Source organism: Notechis scutatus, chromosome 1, assembly GCF_049901735.1.
Source record: "Notechis scutatus isolate UNSWTSFEM ecotype Mainland chromosome 1, rNotScu1.2, whole genome shotgun sequence".
NCBI lineage: Eukaryota > Metazoa > Chordata > Lepidosauria > Squamata > Elapidae > Notechis > Notechis scutatus.
In genome coordinates, this window is record NC_142009.1 from 290,353,260 (window position 1) to 290,376,138 (window position 22,879).

Below are 22,879 nucleotides of genomic sequence, written 5' to 3' on the forward strand. Positions count from 1 at the left end.
GAAGGTTGGGGAAGTCTGATGAAGGCCATGTAATCTATACCTGAGGTGGAAATGTTTAATCTTCAAAGAATACCATTACCCCCTTGATACCATTTTCTTTTTGCCAGACTTTGACATTTTATCAGATTGAGTAATTTTGTAGCCTGATGCCAGTCCTCCCTAACTTCCTTGGGATAATCAGTTTACTAATTAATTAATTTCAGAATAAACTTTGTAGGTTCTTTAAGTCATCTACTCCAATATGAAAGAGAACGGCAGAAGCACAATCTTTCTCTTGTGGCGGCAACTGATTTGTTAAGCAGACTTTACTCTACAAATATGGCACCTTTCGTGCTGCTGAGGACGTGGGGATTGCAAATAACCAATGCTGTACCTCCGGTTAAAGTAAGCTCTCTCTTTTTTAAATAGGTAACTGAATGTGATAATTCATTTAAAGAAGGCTAATGGAAAGGGACATGTTTGTAGCTAGACCACGGGTGTCAAACTCGATCATGGCATGTGATGTATCACGATGTACATCGCCTGTATATGGTTCATATAGTTCTTTTCTGTTTTGTAGACCAGGGGTCCCCAACCACCGGTCCCTGGACCGGTACCGGTCCGTGGATCATTTTTTACCGGGCCGCAAAGCTTGGGCGCCGCGAGGGGGAGAGAGGGAGAAAAGAGCGCTATGATATGCCCAGCGCTAGTCTCCCTTTTCCTCTTCTTCTCCTTCTCCCCCGTCAACCACGCACATGCACGCCCGCAGATAAAGCTGTTGCTGTTGCTGCTGCACCACGACCCGGAGGAACAGATTGAGCACAGGCGCTGAAGGAGCGCCACGGCGTCCGTCACCAGAGTGCAAAGAAGCAGCAGCAGCTGCGGCGGCTGCGCCTCCGACTTTCCCGGGGAAGGTCATTCCCTGATCAGTCCCGCTTCCCGGCCCACGCTTGCACCCCTCGCCCCCCCCCGCCGCCCACTTCCTCGCAGGCGGAGGCGGGAAGCTGCGAGGAATTCGGGCGTGCTTTCTAGCCGGCTGTGCCAAGTCTTTTTTTTGTTTTGTTTTTGCCCGAGGCTGGAAAGAAGAAGGGCGACAGGTCACTGAGGAAGGTGAGAGAGACTGAGAAGGGAGAGAGAAGCCCGGCTAAAGCAGCTCCGTGCTTTAGGGACTAGTAGTAGAAGGTACCGGTCCGTGGAAGAATAAATAATCATAAAACCGGTCCCTGGTTCAAAAAAGGTTGGGGGCCACTGTTGTAGACCACAAATTTTGCAATTATTTAATTTAATTATTTTGCTAATAAAAACAATTTGCTATTGCCTTGATTAAGGTAATAAAATTTCTATCAATGTAATTGATCTGACTCAAACTACACACCAAGAAAGTGGTTAAGAGACTATTAAATGCCATGTAGAATATACAGTACTGTTCTTTTTAACCACCGATAAGGAAACTGTACACTAGGGGTCTTCTGCAGATATCTGTGGAAAGGATCTCTGATGGCACTCTGCCATCTAGATAATTTATTAGGGCTCTAAAAAAAATCACAGGATGCTAGATAGTTCCTCAACAGACCTACAACTATACTACTTCTGTTGCATTTTATTTTTGTTCATTGGTATCATTTGGAGGGAAGACTTAATAGGATATGAGAAAAAAGAGGTTATTACCTAACCTAGTTGTAATAAATTTTTATGGCATAGGAAAGTAACAAGGATTTTGGTATGGATTTTCCTTTCCTCTTAAGAAAACATCCCTTCCTTGTTATGAATAACGGTAGAAGAATACTAAGATGTCTTTCCTTCATCCTTTAGGAGCAGATCATGGCGTTTGCCAGTAAGTGACAACCTTGTGAATCCAGAGGTACATGCTCACTCATGATAGCTGGATATCTATTTATTTACTATAGAGACTTAAATGCATTAAGATTTATAAGATTGTTAGTCTAACTTATTCACCCTGAAGTTGCTCTTTCTTCCAATAAATAGATTATTTGGTTTTCTTTTAGAATTCCAAAAACTGTCCAATAGCACTCAATTGTTTAAACTATAAAAATTGGCCTAGCAAAGGACTACTGCTGGAAAAAGTTTATGACCATAGTAAAGAACAATTTAAGGTTCAAGTATTGAACAAAGCATAACCTGCTTCTCAGCTCATCAGCTTGTCCTCTTATTGTCTTGGAGGGAACAACATCGATGAGGTAGATGTTGCTTGCTGATTATAACCTTAAGAAGTAGAGTAGCTGAGTGAATATCAATTACAGACTGCCGAAGAACATTGTTGAAATAGTTTTATTATTAAAACAAACATTGAAATGTGTCCTAGCATTTTATGTAATAAACAGCTAGGTTTGAGAATATCCATTTAACTCTTATTACAGCACCAAGTAACAAGAATATGACTAAATGAATAGTGATGTTCATACTGTCCTCTGGTAAATAATTTCAGAATAAAATCTGTGTTTCTGAAAAAAATCTAATATTTATTTCACAGTTACATACAGTGCTGAATATATAGGCATGTATTAGGAAGAACTTAATACATTTAGCTTATTTTATCTACTTAGATATAAATTACTTGTTAAGCAACTGCCCCACAATGCTAATAATATTTAAACACCTAATATCTGTCTTCGCTTTAAAAAGTAATGAATTTAGTCCTCTGTTAGGTGTTTATTTCAATAATTCTTCTTCCATGAATTATATAGTTGTATGTTTTTCAACAAGGCCGTTGCAGATTCTTTGTAGATAATTACATTTGTAAACAATCTCAATACATTAGGAAAAGCATAGGCACTAATACCAAACTAGTAAAGGGATCTTCAGAGGAAAAAACCATGCCTCATTCACTGAGACAAGCCCCTGATTAGTACTCCAAGTTTATTTAAATAAGCGTCTTTTCAGAGTAAATGTACACAGAATTGACACTTCTAATATTGAGTAAGAGCACTTGGCTAAAAATGTAGGTATATCTTATTATCACATTTTAACATTTATGCTGAAGAGTTTTTAGGAAAAAAACGTATACTATTTAGAAATATGTGCAAAATATTAAGATGGCTCACTTAGTACATAGTTCAGGAGATTATTTTGTTTTATCATTTGAAGAGATCTTCTGATCCAGTGAAGTGCTTTGCAACAAATAATGTACCAATCAATTAGTCAGAATGTAACTGCTGGAATCTTAATTGCCCCTTGTCGCCAAACCAATATATATTTGGGGGGGATGTGGTAGTAAAAATAGAATTCTTTAAAAAGAGGCTATATATGTCTTCCATCAAGTTATTGTGTAAGAGTTGACTGAGGAGGAAGTTAATGATTTAACCCAAAGAAACCTCATTGTCTGACATAAAAAAGAACAGTTACAGAGGACTTTGCTCTTTCAACTTTAGAAAAATAAAACCTGAAACAATTCCTTGTGGGGATCCCTAAAATCTTTTTGCTAATACTCCTCACCAACTAATATACCTATAATTGAATAAAATAACATATTTATCCATGTTTAAGAACCAACTAACCCTAGAAAGATAACTCCTTAGTTTCAAACAACTTACAGTAAAGGTAAATAATACACTTTGGTTTTGTTGTTTGTTTGTTTGTTTTTTAAATCAAACTAAGCTACTTCTTTTATGTGAACATTCAGAATTTCATAGATAAAAGAGCTCATGGAGCAAGTCCAACATTGGATGTGCTGGTGCCAAATATGCATTCATGACTTGACAGAAACGATGCCTAATCTGTTTCAAGCTTCTTTGGCATCAGTTAGGTAGTTAGGTCTTACCACTGTAGAAGGATTTCTGTTAAACTGCAGTTCTTAAAAGTAAAACTTTTCTTCTACTTTGGTCTGTAATTTTATTATCTGCTGATCAGAATGGCTCTTGCAAGAAATGCAAATCTTCTGTTTTCCTAGTAGGAGAGTCCTAGAGACTGTAGAAGGTGAAAGGTAGCCCCCAAAGCCCAGCTTGTCTCTATGTTATTGACTTTCTTTGCCAGCTGAAAAAGAAAAATAAGAGATCTAATTCACTTGATTGTACAGGCATTTGTTTAGATTGAATACATTTTTAAAAATAAGAATCTACATGGATCTGACAGAGATAGTTATCATAATTACAAAGCAGCTACTAAATCAGTACGTTTCAATTTAATGGTACCCTAGATCGGAGTTCCCCAACTTTTCCGACTTTGCAGATCGGTGGGGGGAAGGAGGGGGAGAAAGAATGGTTTCACGTGAGTGGGGTGGGGAAGCACACACGCAATCCATTCGCACATGCAACGGACCCGTCTGCTTGTGCAAATGGAGTACACATACACACGGTCACCCAATGCTCACACAAGTGGGGATGTGTACGTGTGTTCACTCACCACTTCCACGGCCCGGTTCCAAAAGGCTCAAGGCCTGGTACCACCACCACCCTGTACACATGTAAACTACATTAACTATCAAACCTATGGGATACATAGGTTCCCATATGAACTACTTCGAGCCCTTGTAGGAAAACGTTGAAGCCTAAGTGGTCCTGATTGGCAAACAGGAAGATCTGATCAAGAACCTGAGGCCAACAAATGGTTCTATTCACTAACCATGTCTCAGAGATAGCATGGCTAGCTGCTAACCCAGTAGGAAGGGATGCATACTAAGGTACATGGATGAGTTTATCAAAAATATAACTCCCACCGTATCTCTCTTTGTCTTGCTGTTGCACTGTAGTTAGTTTTCAACTTAAAACCATTTGTTCAGCAACCATTCAAAGTTACAACAACACTGAAAAAAGTGACTGATGACTGGTCCTTGCACTATTGTAGTATCCCCACAATCATGTGACCCAAATTTGGACCTTTAGCAACTGGCATGTATTTATGAGGTTGCAGCATCCTGGGGTCACCTGATCACCATTTGAAACTTTCCAGCCATCATCTGACAAGGAAAGTCAATGAAGGAAAGTGGATTCACTTAATGACTGCATGATTCACTTAACAGTTTCAGCAATTTGCTTAACAATTACAGGAAAGTTTTTAAAACTGGGTACGACTCATTTAACCATAGCCTTGCTTAGCAATGGAAATTCTGGTACCAATTGTGATCATAAGTAGAGGGCTACCTGTAATGGATGAAAGCCCTATAAGCCCTAGTTATGCTTTTGCTTGTAGCCGCCAAGCAAAGTAGTAAAACTTTGCTGGGAGTTCCAGAATATACTTTATTATTGCTTGTATGCATGCAGATAAAATTATGTTACATCTTCAGAGTGACTTGGTTGCTTCAGGTAGATCAGGTTATCCAGAAATGCAAAAGTTACAGAGAACAAGTGGAACAGCCTTAGGAAAAATATTAATAAATTATTTGCAAATAATCCTATAACTAAAATAAAAAAGGAGTAAATTTTTCCCCTATTAGTTATGTCCAACTTTAGAGAGTGGTAATTATCTCTGATTCACAACTGAAGAGCCAACGTTATCCAAAGACGCTTCTATGGTGATATGGCCAGCATAACTATATCCCAAAGGGACACAGAATGCTGTTAGCTTCCCCCAAAGTGGTACCTATTTATCTACTTGCATTTACATGCTTTTGAACTGCTAGGTTGGCAAGAGATAGGGCAAGTAATGGGAGCTCACTCTATCATGTGATACTTAAATCTCAAACTCCCAACCTTCCTGTTTACAAGTCCTTACAGCATCTTAATCACTTGGGCACAAATATTATTTGCAAATAATTCTGTAACTGAAGGAGCAGTCCTCAATGCCACATAGTAGAAAATGGGAGTAGATGTTGTAGCATCATGTCTTTATAGACTTCCTATTGGCATCTAGATGACAGATGCTGGGGTAAACTGGGATTAGATGAGTCTTCTGATCATCATGGCAATTCTACATTCCCAAGTCCTATCATTTTTTTAAAAATTGCTGTGGGGATTTTTAAAAACCTAAATGGAAACAATTAGGTTGAGAAAAACTGAATTAGGTTAAACCTGTTCTGAATGACAACTCAAAACTCTGCTGAATAGATGGGTTATACATTTATTTTTGTGGCATTCAAATACATTTGAATTGAATTATCTACTGAATTGATAAATGATCAAGGTGACTGATGACTGATCACTATTAAGATTTTTATAAAATAAAGCTGTCTTAACTACCGTGTTTCTCCAACAATAGGCCTTTGCCAATAGGAAGGCCCAGCATAATTTCTAGGCATGAGGTGAAATTAAGCCCCGCCCCCAAAATTTAGGCCTATTTAATCCATGCATTTCCCCACCATTTCTCACATCGTTTGTTAAAACTACATAAGGTGAAGAGAAGTGGGGGGGAAGGGGAGGGAGAAAACTTGCTTTTAAGAGCACCCTGCAGGTAGCCTAGGCTAGAATACCCCAATCTACTACCGATAGAACACTGGCCGATAGAACATCAGCCGATAGAAGCTCCCCGAAGGCAGAGTCACCAGCCACTTCTATCGGCCGGTAGAAGCGGCCTTGGGGCGAGTGCCCATGTGCTGTCCCCTCGCCACAAAGCCGATTCTATTGGCCGATGGAAGCTCCCCAAAGGCAGAGTCACCAGCTGTTTCTATCGGCCGGTAGAAGTGGCTTCGTGGCAAGGGGAGTGTGCGTGGGGCGCTCTCCCTGAGGCCGCTTCTATCGGCCGATAGAAGCAGCTAGTGACTGCCTTTGGGGAGCTGCTATCGGCCAATAGAAACAGCTTTGTGGCGAGGGGAGTGCACGTGGGGCGCTCCTGTCAGGAGCACTCCGCGGGCAGCAACGCCTCACCCCGAAGTGGCTGGTGACTCTGCCTTCGGGGAGCTTCCATTGGCTGATAGAAACGGCTTTGTGGCGAAGGGACTGCGCATGGGCGCTCGCCCCGAGGCCGCTTCTACCAGCCGATAGAAGCGGCTGGTGACTCTGCCTTTGGGGAGCTTCCATTGGCCGATAGAAATGGCTTTGTGGCGAGGGAAGTGCGTGTGGGCGCTCGCCACGAGGGCGCTTCTACCAGCCGATAGATTTCCCCCCCCACACACCCCCCACCTAGAGTGCCCCATGCGCACTCACCTCTCCACAATGCCACTTCTACCGGCCGATAGAAGCGGCTGGTGACTCTGCCTTCGGGGAGCTTCCATCAGCTGATAGAAGCAGCTTTGTGGAGAGGTCAGTGCACATGAGGCGCTCTAGGTTGGGGGGGGTGTGGGGGAGGAAATTAAGTCATCCCCGAAAAGACATCCTAGCCGTATTTCGGGGCTCAAAAAAAAATAAGACCCGGCCTTATTTTATGAGAAACATGGTATTAAGGATAACGTTTATAAAGTTTATATTCTAGCAGAGTGAATGTGATACAAAATATAACTTCTGTTTATTTTGACCAATAGTCCAACAATCATATTACAATAACGTTATTTTTAAAAAATTCACCATAATTTCATGGGATGAAACACTAGGTTGGATTCCTGCAATATTTACTTACCTGTAAAACTGTGCTGTCTCCAAATCCAAAGCCTTCTTTTAATAAAGCTGTAATGTAACTGAGATCCATACATAAAAAGGGGCTGGCAGAGCTATAGTTATCCAGATTATCACAAACTAAATGAAAAAAAATGAGAAGAATATTCAATAAAATTAGAATAGCTGCTGAAAAATAAACATACAGAATCATTAGTACTACAGAAACTCTTTGCTTGATACTGGTTTACTGCTGATCATGGCTGAAGGATCTGGAATGAGCTATGCTTTTGGCTGCTTGTTTTTCCTATATCTTCTAGCCACTGGATAAATGGATTTCAAATGCTGGGTTGGGGCATCTCAGGAAGAGTTCAAATGTACTAATGAATGTAGCTAGAGTTATGTAACCATAGGCTGTTTCCAATTCCTTTCTCTTGATGACATATTACTGTCTATTTAAACTATACACAGATCATTTACTCCTCACTTAACATAAAAAGGGTATTAATACTGTTGATATATGTTTGTAAACGCGTTAATACATACAAAGATGAAATGTGACCCTGTCAGATGGCATATATTGTTGAATTTATGATACCTATCAATACCTTTGTTTTCTTTCATTTCAGCACACTTTTTTCAATTATTTCTTTTATTCAGTGAGATCATTAAACTGTCTTATCTCTTAGGAATAATTATATTGCTGTTTCAAGTTTAAGTATACTAAACATGACAGTTAAGTGATTAAAAAAATCTATAAACACAAGTTAGCCAAATTTTAAAAAGTGAGCTATTTCAAATTGATAGTAAAATAACTAGAAGGAATCTAGATAAAGTCAAACTCATTTTACCTTGTTTGGCTTTTTTTTCAAAGTCTCTCACATGTAAAACACCACCTTTCTCATAATCTGAAATGACAAAAGGTTAAAATTATCATCTGACTGAGAAAAAGATACTGTAAAAATCGTAGCTGTGACACAATGAAATCTGCATTTCAAATTGTACAGTACTTCCAGATCAGTTAAAATCTGAATAATGATCATTTTTTAAAAAATTAAGAGGTTTTTGAATCACAACTGCAAAATGACATATATCTTGCATAGTTCTCTTTCACATTTTCTTCTCATAATGCAGGGGAAACTTTTCTGCCTGAGACTGAACATATCAAAACACCATATATATAATCATATGTTTTGGTGTGTTCGAGTCTTTCTTCCCGTGTAAGATTGAGACTTTTCAACGAGGTCTCACTCGCCATCTTCAGGCTGGTGCTTTTGGCTTCGTGCTTGTGCGAGCAAAGCGTGATCTGAGTTGCCGTCTCTCTATAAATACTGGTGTGGAGGTTGGCTGTGTTGTCATTTCTTGATTAGTTGAGGGAGTTGATGTTTGCGGATTGGCTGGCTTTTTCGTAAGAACGTGTGGCTGAGGTATTGGCTGTGTGTCTATCAGCCTCCTGTGTTGTAATGACCTAGGTAATGGGCTGTGTGATGACCTTCTGAGTTCTATTCTCTACAACTTGAAAAGTTGAAAACATATGTATGTATGTACCGGTATGTATGTTTTCTATATATTCAAAATTTACTTTAAAATTAAATTTGATTATTCCCATTTAATATATAGCTTTTTCTTTATATCATATTAAAATTTTAGAATGATGCAGCCTTATGGCTTTGTTATGTATTTTTCTTTAGCAGGGTGTGCACCACTTTGTGCCCACAGGGCTACCATTCTCCATAAGTCTGTTACACACAGAGAGAGCAATTTATTTCTGCCTGGAGCCTTAAGCATGTAATCCCCTATAGCTTTCTTTTAAAGGAATAAGTCTCTTGGATGGGGGGGGGGGGCTTACTTCTCCACTTTTCTCTCTCAGTGTAGCTGCTACCGATGTCTCAACATAGCATTGCTCCATTCCCAATCACTATCTTCCCTTCCCCTCTTCCCTCAGCTATTGCCCTCGGCACCAAGGATGTCACTTGCGGCTCTGTTCTTTTGACAGCTATGAGATTAGTGAATGTAATGGCTGTTTCTAAAACGCTTTCATTTTTCAAAACATACCTTTTGCTGTCCTTTAGGAAAATTTAAAAACGATTTATCTATTTTACACTGGTTAATTAGTTAATGTTAACCTTGCTTCTAGCTGATATTTTATCTGCTATTGTCATACTTGTTTATCAGATTCATATATTAGTTATTTGTATTATTTTATTTTATTAATAACTTTTATATGGCCATCCAATTCACAGTAACACTGGAGTAATCCCCGCTGAGATTTTATCTTGAGATTAAGCTAAAAAATGAGTAAATTGCATCTGGAGGTTATAGTGCTAACTTCCAATTTTTTCAAACATTTACTATTCACCTATAAGGTCAGTGTCTACTGCCCGATCATAATAATAGGAAAAGGCATAAAAGGAACTTCTCTGAATCTCATCTGGTTGATGTAATTTTCCTTGTACAACCTTCAATACTTCAGAATAGCATGGTTCAAATCCAGTTTCACCTATCAGAAAAAAGACACTAGTATAAGCATGACATGAATCATAAATTCCAGTTCTTCCCTTAAGAATACTACAGTCTTCATGTAGCCTCATTCCTATATTTTTTTCTTTTATGAATATACTCACAATTTAGTTCATTAAAAAAAATAACTTTCCTAGAAAGCAGTATCCTTTTAAATTACCTTCTGTATTGCCACCATACTGGTATTTTATTCCACCAAAATACCATTCTGCTTCCAGCTGTCGTGGCAGACAAGAACTTCTGAATGTCTGTCCAAATGCTTCAAGAGAGAATATGGAAGAGGAAAATTTATTTATAAACACACACACACACTTTATTTGGTTTTAATTGCAAAAATATGAACCGGGGTGGGGTGGGGGGGTGGAAGTGAAGACTTTACTCATTTTCCTATAGAAGATGTTTATTCACTAGTGGTTCTTGACTGTTGGAGGGAGCAGGATAATTTGGGCACACTCTGGGGATAATGGAGCAATTTTTAAGTATTTGTGAGTTAAGGATTCAACTCAGGAGTGTTGCTGGGTGGAAGAGCAGGCTGCTTGGAACACATGCCTTCTTTCCCATTTAAGCTTTCCTCCAGCAACAGCATGATAGAGTTGCCAATAAAGTAAAAATCCTGAGACAGCTATGGGAGGAGACATTTGTTTTGGAGCTCTGCCATCCACCAGCAAACTGAATATAGCAGCAATGCATACAAGAGAGGAGCTTTCCTTTCCTTCTGAAGGAGGGGATGGTCCAAAACAGAAGACAAGAAATATAGAGAACCATTAAGACAAAGCACAATGTAAAAAAAGGTGCATGAGTTTGAATGCTGGCCATTAACACAAAATAAAACATTTCTCCAACACTTAGAGGTTTAAAGAAATTACTTGTCTGGGGTTCATTGCTTTTGTATCTCTCTTGAGTCTGGATCAACAACAAAAACGAATTGCTGGATTGACGCAAGATACTCTAATATGCACATAGAATAGCTATTCTGTTTGACTATACCTTCCAAATTCAAAGCTCCTAATGTTGCCAACCGAGCAGCTTTCAGTCCAAGTCCCAAATAGCTATAAGGGAGGATAAGCAACATTTAATTAATAACCAAGACAATGTATCAACGTTTTACACATTTGGAAATAAATTATATCAAATAACCTTTTTGTTGCTTTCTAAGACCTCAGTGCCAAAATAACAGCATATGGCTCTTTTACAATAATGTACAAGTTATTGTGTATAATTTGAAAAAGAAGATAATTTACCTAAAATCAAATAATTCTGATAACAAGTAAAAATTTGGACTTGGAACCTGAATTATACAAACGATTTAGGCGAACATTCCAGGCACAAATCAAAAATGCCTTAGAATTAATCATTTGTGTTTTATTTTCTCACTTACCTATGTGTGTAGAGTTTATAAGTGCTGTTGAACATTTGAAATGAGGTAAGAAAGTCCACTGGAGTTTCTGTTAAGGTTTCCTAAAAAGAATGAGAATGAAAAGTTCACGAATTGTTATTTAAGGGATATTTTTTTAGTATATACTGACCAAGCACTACTAGATGAATGATACCTTTCAACATTAGTAAAATTGATTTCAACAAATTCTTTAGTATTGCAAAAATTGTGTTTTTGTATGATTTATATAGTTCCGAAATCTACTGCACAATGAAAAGATTGGAGATTTGTAGATTCTCCAGCTTCATATACTACATTTTTATTGACCTACAAGTTCCCAAACATATCCTTCAGAGATATATTGACAGGAACACCTTGTATCAAATGTAACTTTTTTTTCTTTATTCTCTCCCTGGCTTCCCAACTATTTGACTTCCTAACTATTATTATAAATTATTCTAATTAGCTGTGTATATGTGTGTGTTGTCTATGTCTCTATGCATGTGTGTATAGGTCTGGGCTTACAAACAGTTAAAACTATATAAAACAACCAAATAACGTGAAGAATTTAAAACATGTTTATCATGGTGGTTTTTATATTATTTTTACTAATACAAAAACCTATTAAAACCACCATAAAAATTCATCAAATTCACAGCTGAGATAATCACATCTACCAATGTGATATCAATGGACGGTGCCAGTTTTATCACTTTTCCAGTTCCCATGCTTATTGACAGAACCATGTTTTCAGGGTCTTTAGAAAAATCAGCAGGATCAGAGCCAATCTGATCTCTGGCAGGAGCCATGGCACAAAAAGCTTTCCTTCTTGGTCCTGCCAGATGACACTCCTGGCCAATGGGATCTGCAAGATGCCCTCCACCCACCAGATCTGATATGATTAATATATGTGATTGGGGAGATGATGACCCTCAAACAGTGACCAAAGAATCTTCCCTCATAATAACTACAAAAAAATAGAAGCTGGTAAAAAAAGGCCAAGATGCAGCAGCAACCCCAAGATCTAAGTCAGGACCCTTTTTCTAGATGTGTGTACAGCTCTTGTAAAAGAGGTAAGCCTTTGAATACATGGACATAGCCATCTTTGAATCTTTTTGCAGGTACCTCAGGCAAAAAAGATTGGCTAGTAATTAGATATTTTTCCAATTGGATAGGGGAAGGGCCAGACATTTTTAGACCTCTAGATTCTATTTTTTATGTCATGGTTAAAACAAATTTAAATGCATATTCACTGTTTTGTGTAGTTGTTTACAGATTCAACATGTGAGGAAGGTGAATATAGCAGAACAGTTTGGATACCCTTACAGTTAGGACTTTGTAATATCTCTTTGGGTAAAAACAATAGTTTCCAAACATTTCCTGCAGTCAAATAAGAGTTCTTCTAATTTTGCTTTTGGATTTCTTTTCCATTCTACCTTTGGGAAATTTTTTAGTTAAGAAATATTGCATGTCTGAGATTTGAAAGATTTTAAAGATAATTCTGATAATGGAAAGGTCAATCCAAACCTAAGTGTTAATATTGTGGAATATTAGTTTTTAAGACATGTTGCTACTTAGCCAATTTCATTCTTCTGTTCACTTGCACAATGTTTCATGTGGCCACAACAAACCCAGAAAGTAATAGAGGCATCTATGTGTTTAGCACTGGCAAAGTGTGCTTTTCTGAAAACGCTTCACCCTTTTTTCTCAAAATAGATTTCCAAACGTGGTTATGGTCAAATATTTGAAATTTTGTTTCACTAATCCAACGAACTCTGTTGCCGAATCTTTCAAGTTACCTTGATATGGTCTAGACCAGGGGTCGCCAAACTTTTAGACCTCAGGGACCACCAAACTCATAATTTTAGATCCCAGGGACCACTAACTGGTTCTGTGGGCATGGCCTAATTTGTGGGTGTGGCTTGGTGGTCATGTGACTGGCTGGGCATGGCTTGTATGTAAATATTTATATAAATATTGAATTTTTTTATAAAAAAAGAGCAACTTTTACCCAAAATCAGGCAAAGCAAGCAGGCAGATTGAGTTGCTCACAGAATCACAGATTCATTCAGAGATCTGCCATTGGCTAGCTCAGTCTGTCACATAAAATTTGCTTGCAAGCAAACTCACAAAATTAACTCACAACACACCATGCATGTAAATATTGAATTTTTTATAAAAAAGAGCAACTTTTACCCAAAATCAGGCAAAACAGGCAGATTGAGTTGCTCACAGAATCATTCAGTGATCTATCTATCTGCCATCGGCTAGCTCAGTCTCTCAAATTTGCTTGCCGTGAGCCTGCACTGAATTTGCTTGCAAGCAAACCTTCAGTCCTAAGGGAGGTTCGGCTGTGCTGAGTCGAAGATCTAAAGACTAGCTAGAAAGCAAGAAATCCAACCATTTCCTGCTTCCTAGCTAATCTAAATCTCCTGGCACAGCAGAAGCGATGGTCGGAAAAGGGAAAAATAGCAATTTAGCAGGGAAGTTTGCCGGGTAACGAGTGAGTGGGCGGGAGGGTTCCTGTGGGCCTTGTGTTTCTGCGCAGCCTGGATTAATTGCTTTGTGGGGGTGCTCTGGGGGTGAGATTTCTCTGCGGCCCACCAAAATTTTCTCACGGCCCACCGGTTGGCGACTGCTGGTCTAGACCAGCCTTTCTCAACTTTTTTTAACCTGGAGGAATCCTTGAAATAATTGAACTCCTATATAAAAATCTGCAGCTTACATTGTTAAACAAGTTAAACATTTTCTTTAACCACAATAATTTATAGAACCTCTGGTGACCTTGTGTGGAATCCTAGAGTTGTCCAGAACTACTGTTGAGAAGGCTTTCCAGATGGGGACAGAGAGTCTGGCAATACTCATATGAGATCATATTCATATAAGCTATGCTGTTTTGTAGACAGTCACTGCAGTATTAGCTGACGTTTTCAGCAGGTTTCTTGCAGTCTCCTGCAAGGTCTGCATAATTTTTGCAGATCCAGCAGATTTTTGTTTTCTTGTCTTCAAGTTCTATGTAGCTTTCATTTCTCAACAGTGTTTCTCACAGTTGAAACTGCTAATTGACAAGATTCAGAGGTGTTTTTTTTCCTACAGTCTTTGTGTTGAAAGTGAATTATCTTCATTTCAAATTCTAAGACAGCTGCTTAAAGGGCCCCATCGTTGAAAATAGATAGAACCTTACACTCATAACCAGAGAGATAAGAAAGGTAAAAGCAGTTGTTCACTCCCAAATCTGGCTAATTGCCAATTGCCTTTTGGGGCCTCTAACAACTTTAGAGTTAAAAAAAAAAAACACTGCTCGACTTAAATGTATTTTTAATACTACAAGAAAACAATTACTGTTTTCTTATTTGGAATTTAGAGACACATAGAGTAAATAAACATTTAAATATGCAGAAACGCTGGGTATAACTTTATATTATGTAGAGGTTGGGCCAGCTTCTATTCATTTAAGGATTCATGGAAACTGGAAATCTGAAGAGCAGTAGCTACATGACACAAAACAACCATTTTATTTCAAGGTACTCTTCAAGTTACAGTATGACCATAACAAGGCCTGTTCATTAGGGCCATAAGTTGTAAGAATCATAAAACAGGTTTGGTCGCAAACCTTGTTTTTTGCAGTGGTTAAACATGGCGGTCATAAAACAAATGCCACCATCATTAAGTGAAAGCTCTGCAGTTTTGCCAATAACTAGAAGTACCTACCAGTTTTCAGCAAAACCAAAATAAAATGCAGTTATGTGACTGCAGGACACAAACAACTATAAATGCGGCCATATTGCCAAGTACCCAAAGTATAGTCATGTGAATGCAGCCCCCCGACTGTTGGAACATCATATCTGAGTGGTAAATTCCCCTAAATTCAGGTATGTGGGAATTGCTATCTGTTTCCGCGCGCGTGCAAGGACAACGGGCCTTCTGGTAGTTGTTTGTAACACGAGGCGAGGGACAAGGTCGAAATGTTGCCACTTCTTACCCAGAATTGTAGCAAACTTAAACTTTACAGCTTTGTATTCTCATATGGTATTTTGTGTGATGTAATGAGTTTGTAACAACACACTAACAAAAAATTGCAAACGTTAACAAAGATTGCTTCTAATAAAAGAGGGTGTCAGAGCCTGCCCTGGGCTCTCATCCCGATCTGGCTTCAAGACGACTGTCTCAGTGTCTTCATTCATGAGAGACCACCATAACTGGTGACCCCGACGTGATCATCTGCGAGGTGGTACGTCTTTGGACCATCCATACTCATCGGCTGGCATAGCCTTGGTATACCTCATCCCTGATTCGATCGCAGGCGATCGCCGTGGATCCCTCGTGAGTATGGGTGGAGGATTCTCTCGGGACCAGAAATTGCACATTGAGGAACTAAGAGAATCAACCAAACGAATTTTTTTCCTTTTTAAAAGAGGGGGCTCTCTCAGTAAAGCCTCTTTAGACACTTCCGAAATGATGGCTGCAGCTATCACCAGAGGTAATAAACCATCTGGTAATTGTTACAATTGTGGGAAGCCTGGTCATTTTAAATCACAATGTCGAGCCCCAGCGGGGGGGCAGCAAAGCCCTCCGCCAGCAGAGATGCTCGACAGTAGAGGGGCCGGCAGCTAGCCCCTCTCCCAAGGCTGCCCATATACCATCCACTGTGTATGAATTATCAATGGCAGAAGATGTGTTCATATCCTTTCCCCATCTCTGTCAGCACACAGCTTCCTCCTTCTGCCTCCTTCTTCTCCGATAAAACTGCTCTTACAATCTCACCCTCATGCCCTTCTCAAAGGAATCTCTGTGGTTCCCGATCTGCTCTATCCTTCCTCAAAACTCTCAGCCTCTCTCTCTTTTTTTAACAAACTTTGTTAATTTTTAAAGACATGCAGAACATGGATACACAGAAACACAAAACATAAAAGCATTAAAAAATCTCTTTTCTGAAAGTTGCTTAGTCCCAGGTCAAAAGTCTTGGTACAGACACAGATTCAGATTCGTGTTCATTTTGCATACCATTGGCATTTTGCATACCATTGGCATTTTGCATACCATTGGCATTTTGCATACCATTGGCATCTTATTGGCATTTTCAATTTTCTACATAGCTTCTCCTCTCTTTTGAATTTTCTCGGTTTTATTTTGTTAATCTCCTCTCAATTCGATCCATTTGTCTTTCTTCTTTGAAGAAAAACTTCTCCTGTGCACTGAATGGAGTGTGATGCCTTTAACTCTTTCCCCTATATTTGTAATACTTAATATAGAACACATAATTTGCACTGGGATTCTATCTGGTGCATTCTGAAATTGTGCAGTATTGTTATTCATTAGTGTTGATGTTCATTTGTGTCTTGAACATTTGGTACATTGCTTTTCAGTTAAACCACATCACATATTATTGATCATTATTTCATTGCAGTGTTCCCCCTTCTCCTACTTCAGATCTCTCATTTCACAAAAAGTTTCGCTGGGATAACATAGTCTAATCATTGATGTTGGCAATCATTTATGTCTTAAACATTTTACCCCTTTCAGTTAGATATCATGCCTTTGTGGGAACACTTATGCTTTCCGGGATTGTTCCCCCCCACCCACATCCCATGTCTTAAATCATTGTTTCATTACAGTACTCTCCTTTTCTTGGCAAAGGTTTCACTAGATTATACTGAGTGTTTTGTCACATTTTGAATTGCATGTTGTTTCCAGTTTTCTATGGTTATTTCTGGATGCAGGTGTAGAAGTGCGGTCTTGTGTGCCTTTCTGAAATCCCTTTTTCAGTAGAATTTGTCTATTGTCTCTGGAGAACTTTTGCTTAAGGCCTCTCATCTCTTCCTTTCTCCCTTGCTTCTTCTTCTCCTTGTAAAATATTGGAAAAGAGTGCCTAGGACACCTTTCCCTTCTTGCTTTTCTTTTTTTAAATTTTGATATACAAGTTTCAGTCCATCCACACGTGATGCCATTGTGTAGACATCCCTCGTACAATTACAACAATATTTAGGGGCTATTAATTGGACCCGTCCCTATTTTGGCATTACTACACACATGCTCAACCCCCTGTTTGATGTGTTAAAGGGAGGAACCACTCCAGGAGATAAAATTACCCTTACAGATCATCAATTAAAAATCACCCAGGACATATAGCACATTATGCAGAAAAGGTGGGTCAACCGATGTCACAACAATGCTCCTATTTCCTTAATCTTGCTCAATACACCCCCCTCCTTACCTACTGCTGTATTAACCCAAAAGTCTCAGCACACTAGCAACCTCCTTATCTTAGAATGGATACATCTTCCTCAACACTCCTAAAAAATCTCTTAGTCTGTTAAAACTGATTGTTGAAAATGCAAATGAGGATTGAAAGAGGATTCTGCAGCCTCTAACTGCCCGAGGGGGGGCTTCCCTCTCGGACTATCTAAAGGCTTGCAGAATCGTGGGAACTGAGGACCATGATTGTTTGTTGCAAGTAGGTGGATGGGTCAAGCAGGGTTGAGGAAGGAAAGAGGAAATCAGGATTTGCAGTCATGATAGGAGCAGGGGAGGTCATAAAGGGCTCCCTCCCTTCCTTCATGGTCTGCGCAGAAATGTGAGTTATTAGGATTGGAAACCTGAGGAAAAGGAGAAAGATGAGTTGGGAAACTGAGAAGGGGTGAAGGTGGTTTCTGTGAATGCAAAGTATGTTTGAAAGTAAACAAGAAAGTAGCAAGGAAAAAGAAATGGGAGGCGACCCTGATGGGCTGGCCTTTCCAGAGAACACAGATTGATTTCATCGAAGTACTAACTCCATACACACAAAATGCTTTCAACTACTGCCTATCCTTCACTCCAGTCTCTGTCTCTAAAAATCTTCTCTCTCTTTTTGTTACATTGCAACACCTTGTTGCACAGCACCAGCACCCACTCTTTGTAGCACACATTCGCAGCCACCAACCCTTCCCAGGAATTCTCCAGGAAGGCAATGATATGGCTGATGCGGCAGCCGCAGCTGCAACCGCAGACAGCGCCATCTCTTGCATGATTCTTTCACAACAAACACCCTGGGACAGTCATAGTTATTTTCATCAAAATAAAAAAGCCTTGGCCAGACAGTTTAAATTCAAATTTAAAAATGTCACAGGGTTGCCAGGACTCCAGAATGCATTGAATGTTTGCTTGTTTACTCTTAACTTCCTCAATGAGTCCGGATCCCCCATGCACAGCAGCATCACGTCATTTGCTTCCTCGCCTCATCCTGAACCCAGACCAACGGTATCAGCTTCCAGATCCTCAGTGGAAAGGTCCTGCTGAACTTATAACCTGGGGACAAGGGTACGCTGACAACAACAACACCATCTGGGTCCCTGGACGACACGTAAGGCCTTTTCTACCCAAACCAGCCTTGCCTACATCAGCATCATGAAGCTGCCCACTGCATTCATCATTTGCTTCCTGGGTTTCCACATCGTTCCTGCCAATACAACAGCCACCCCATCCTCCTGCGATGCCTGCATCAAAACTACTCGCAGCGGAACGAAGACCCAGTCCACCCTGATCTATCATACTTTGAAGCCTGAGTGCAACTCCATGACAATCTCCCCTTGTTTGCATAACAACACTCAATATGCACGATGCTACACCAAACAAGGTATCCAATGCTACGAACCAAAGGCTGTGGGGCCCATCACCGCCTCACTGTATGTCTATGCCTACAAAGGAGGATCCAGCTCTGACCTTGCCTCAATGTTCTCTACCAGTCAAGCAAAAAATGGGTACATTACCCATAATGTCACTCGGGGGGTTACTAACACTTTTGTGTGTTTTGATGCTTGTTTTGCCATCAACAAAGGCCAAGGTCCTAACAACACTGCAGGAGTCACCTGCAGCTCACACAGCTGGCAAAGATCTTATCTACAGGAAAGGAAATATCTCTTCCAAAAGGTGTCCGGGACTAATGTGGGGGCCACCACTGTTTACAACTACTGATACACCCCACCTATTGACTCTGCTCAAGTAAGAGGCCCTCAAAATATTAATATCACTGTTAAATCAAGCTCTACTTCATGTACCACTGACAAATGTAATCCTATTTGCTTGTACACTCACTTACCTGAAACAAGGGGGTACCATACCCCCACATATATATGCTCAATAGAATTATAAGGTTGCAAGCTGTATTAGAAATTATAACCAATGAAACTGCTCTTGCTTTGAAAACATTAGCTAAAGAAAGTGCATTGTCTAGAACATATATCATGCAAAATCATTTGGCGTTAGATTATCTTCTTGCCAAAGAAGGAAGAGTGTGTGGAAAATTTAACCTTAGTAATTGCTGTATTGAAATAGATGATAGTGGAAAAGTTATTCAACAAATTACTGATAGAATGATCAAGATTGCACATGTACCTGTACAAACATGGAATGGTCTTGATTTTAGAGACATGTTTGGATCCTGGTTCCCAAAATTACCTGGTTTGCAAGCTATTGTAGCGCTTATTGGTATGATTGCTGCAGGATGTATTATATTGCCTTGTGTATTACCTATCTTTGTACGCACTATTTCTAACAGTTTATCCCTTTTGGCTGAGAAAAAAGCCACTGCACAGGTAATGGCTCTCTGGAATCAACAAATAACTAACACATATGAACCACTACCATCCGAAGAAGAGATGGGAGAGCCAACCTGTGATGACCCAGACGAGGACAAGATGTTTGTGATGGTCGAAGAAGTCACGAACGCCATGGATAACATCAGCATACACAGCACTCTTGCCTACGTGCCTAACAAAGGCTGCTGTTGGAACTAAAACACTCCCTGTCTTTTAAAAAAAGAAAAACAGAGGAGATGTGGGAATTGCTATCTGTTTCCTGCGCGCGATGCAAGGACAACGGGCCTTCTGGTAGTTGTTTGTAACACGAGGCGAGGACAAGGTCGAAATGTTGCCACTTCTTACCCAGAATTGTAGCAAACTTAAACTTTACAGCTTTGTATTCTCATATGGTATTTTGTGTGATGTAATGAGTTTGTAACAACACACTAACAAAAAATTGCAAACGTTAACAAAGATTGCTTCTAATAAAAGAGGGTGTCAGAGCCTGCCCTGGGCTCTCATCCCGATCTGGCTTCAAGACGACTGTCTCAGTGTCTTCATTCATGAGAGACCACCATAAGGTATATTATAACTTTGAATGATCACTGAAAGACTGGTTGTAAATTGAAAACTATCTGTATTTTGGTAGTGTGTTAATCCAGCCATTGTTTACATACCATGTTTTATAACCGAGTATGTTCATGAGCCAAAACAATATTCAATAAGCCAACAACACATTAGTGTCCTGAGTGAAGCCGTGTAGTTTCCTTTCAATGAATTTTGAATATGATACAAAAGAGTATTTGGATTATCTAAAATATAGCATTAGAAAGGCATTTGTTCTATTAAGGAAGATATCAAGGCTGAAAGTGACAATGGACATAAAGATTATTCAAAATATGGAACCTGCAATAGATCCAGCTATTCTATCTCCTCACCTCCAGCTGTGGCAGGAAAGTTATTTGAGTTGAAGCTCCTCCCAGGTCCAGAGTTCCAACTGTCTGCTGCTCTTGGCCATACAACTGCCCTGCAGATAACATTGCAGAAATTCAAACAGTACCTATATACAGCAAACAACAACAACCGTGTTCTGGGAGATTTTTAGCAAGTCAGAACAAACATAACAGATGACTCTCCTACTATTAATAGGCTTCCTATTTAATTTTTGTGGATTCTATCTATTAAAATAGAAATATGCCACAGTAAATACCTGTCAAAAAATTCACAGTGATCCAGGCTAAAATACCTGCAAGAGAAAGAAAAGGCTACTGAAAAATCCATCTATCTAGAGATTACGAATACAAACTACAAAGGATTCTTTCACACGCTGCATTTCTGCTGATTAGTAATTATTAGTACTTTTCCAAGCAGAATGTCATTTCATTCATTGTTTGGCTTCTCAATTTTTTTCACCAATTGGTGGGTGAGATGAGAAGATATTCTCTTAACTTTCATTACTGTTTCTCCATCTAAAATTTACTCAGTCTCTTTTCTTTGTTCCAGTTCTTGTACTTTCCCATCAGGTTTCTTAACATACTGTAAACCAGGGTGTCCAACCTTGGCAACTATAAGACTTGTGGACTTCAACTCCCAGAATTCCTCAGCCAGCTTTGCTGGCTGAGAATCTGGGAGTTGAAGTCCTAGTCTAAAGTTGCCAGGTTGACAACCTGCTGTAAACCCTGCAGATTTATTGCATAATTTTACTGAAACCAACTTAAAGTGGTTAAGGTTTCTTTGGGAGAAAGTTTTGTTCTGTCTTGAAAGAAGTAGTAGTGTGCTCCTTCAAAAAAAAAACACCTCAGTATGTTCATATAAGATAACTTCTATCCAGTTCCCAATCTTTCTTTTTGAGAAAGCTGGCGGGAAAGGAGGTGCATGCATATGAGTAGAAACTGCATTGCTTACTCAAATGGATGATCTGCATCCATTAGACCTTTAAAGGCATTTTATACAATTGATAATGAGGTAGAGTAGAGTAGAGTAGAATAGAATAGAATAGAATAGAATAGAATAGGTTTATTGGCCAATTGTGATTGGACACATAAGGAATTTGTCTTGGTGTAAATACTCTCAGTATACATAAAAGAAAAGATGCATTCGTCAGGAGTCGAGAATCATAAGGTACGACACTTAATGATAGGTTGGAGGTGGATGGCACTGTTTTTACACTTCTAAATGAGGTTCCAATCCATGATGCTGGAGAATGAGCAGTAGGGTACCATACTTTTTTTGGAACAGGCAACATTAAATCATGTCCCTATCACTTCTAGACTGGAGGTATATGTGGGTGGGTGTGTCTTTGTTTGTTTATTTATTATGCCTCGCATCTCACTGATACATGAGTCTGGGTTGCTTACAATATGATAAAAAGTTTTTAAAAGGTAATACAAAACAACTGATTAGAAGAATTAAATGGACTTGCATGGTGCATGGACTTAACATTCTATTGTCCTTGAAAGCTATGCTGAAACTGGAATTATTTTGAATGTAGCAGTCTGCTACATTCAAAATATTGGTATTTGAGAGCTGTTGTAATTATATAATACTGGTTAGTAGTAGGTTCTCAAGTAAAGGACTGCAGAAAAAACAATTACTATCAACCTGCCTTCATTCGAGGACCTGTATACTGCATGAGTCAAAACGAGGGCTGTGAAAATATTTACAGACCCCTCACATCCCGGACATAAACTGTTTCAACTCCTTCCCTCACAACGACGCTATAGAGCACTGCACACCAGAACAACTAGACACAAGAACAGTTTTTCCCCCAAAAACCATCACTCTGCTAAATAAATAATTCCGTTTATGTTTACTGTTCAACTAGTTACAGTCTGCACTACTATTACTGTTAATGTTCTCATCACTCCTTATCACCCATCCCCTCCCACTTGTGACTGTATGACTGTAACTTTGTCCCTTGTATCCTTATGATTTATATTGACTGTTTCCTAGTATGATTTGATTGCTTATTGTACCCTATGATTATCATTAAGTGTTGTACCTTATGATTCTTGACTCTTGACGAATGTATC

General features: G+C 39.3%; 2 protein-coding genes across 8 annotated transcripts in view; one reads left to right on the forward strand and one right to left on the reverse strand.

Moving 5' to 3' along the window:
* Positions 1 to 22,879, forward strand: part of COQ6 (coenzyme Q6, monooxygenase) — a 39,151-nt gene that overhangs the window by 8,221 nt on the left and 8,051 nt on the right. For 3 of the 5 annotated variants that reach the window (XM_087951869.1, XM_026664446.2, XM_087951868.1), the window contains exons 11-12: positions 218 to 384; positions 1,792 to 1,840. In XM_087951869.1, the coding sequence (XP_087807995.1) occupies positions 218 to 384; positions 1,792 to 1,821 (197 nt within the window). In that variant the 3' untranslated portion in view covers positions 1,822 to 1,840. Of the gene's footprint in view, positions 1 to 217; positions 385 to 1,791; positions 2,452 to 22,879 lie in introns of those variants that run through there. The other 2 variants (XM_026664445.2, XM_087951870.1) reach the window with 1 other exon arrangement.
* The window catches only part of ENTPD5 (ectonucleoside triphosphate diphosphohydrolase 5), a 30,224-nt gene continuing 9,394 nt past the window's right edge, over positions 2,050 to 22,879 (reverse strand). For 2 of the 3 annotated variants that reach the window (XM_087951872.1, XM_087951873.1), the window contains 9 exons: positions 21,058 to 21,093; positions 20,786 to 20,874; positions 11,296 to 11,375; positions 10,905 to 10,966; positions 10,078 to 10,176; positions 9,757 to 9,897; positions 8,249 to 8,305; positions 7,423 to 7,538; positions 3,217 to 3,969 (listed from right to left, as the gene is read on the reverse strand). In XM_087951872.1, coding sequence (XP_087807998.1) covers positions 3,883 to 3,969; positions 7,423 to 7,538; positions 8,249 to 8,305; positions 9,757 to 9,897; positions 10,078 to 10,176; positions 10,905 to 10,966; positions 11,296 to 11,375; positions 20,786 to 20,874; positions 21,058 to 21,093 — 767 coding nt within the window. In that variant the 3' untranslated portion in view covers positions 3,217 to 3,882. Of the gene's footprint in view, positions 2,203 to 3,216; positions 3,970 to 7,422; positions 7,539 to 8,248; positions 8,306 to 9,756; positions 9,898 to 10,077; positions 10,177 to 10,904; positions 10,967 to 11,295; positions 11,376 to 20,785; positions 20,875 to 21,057; positions 21,094 to 22,879 lie in introns of those variants that run through there. The other variant, XR_015746783.1, reaches the window with a different exon arrangement.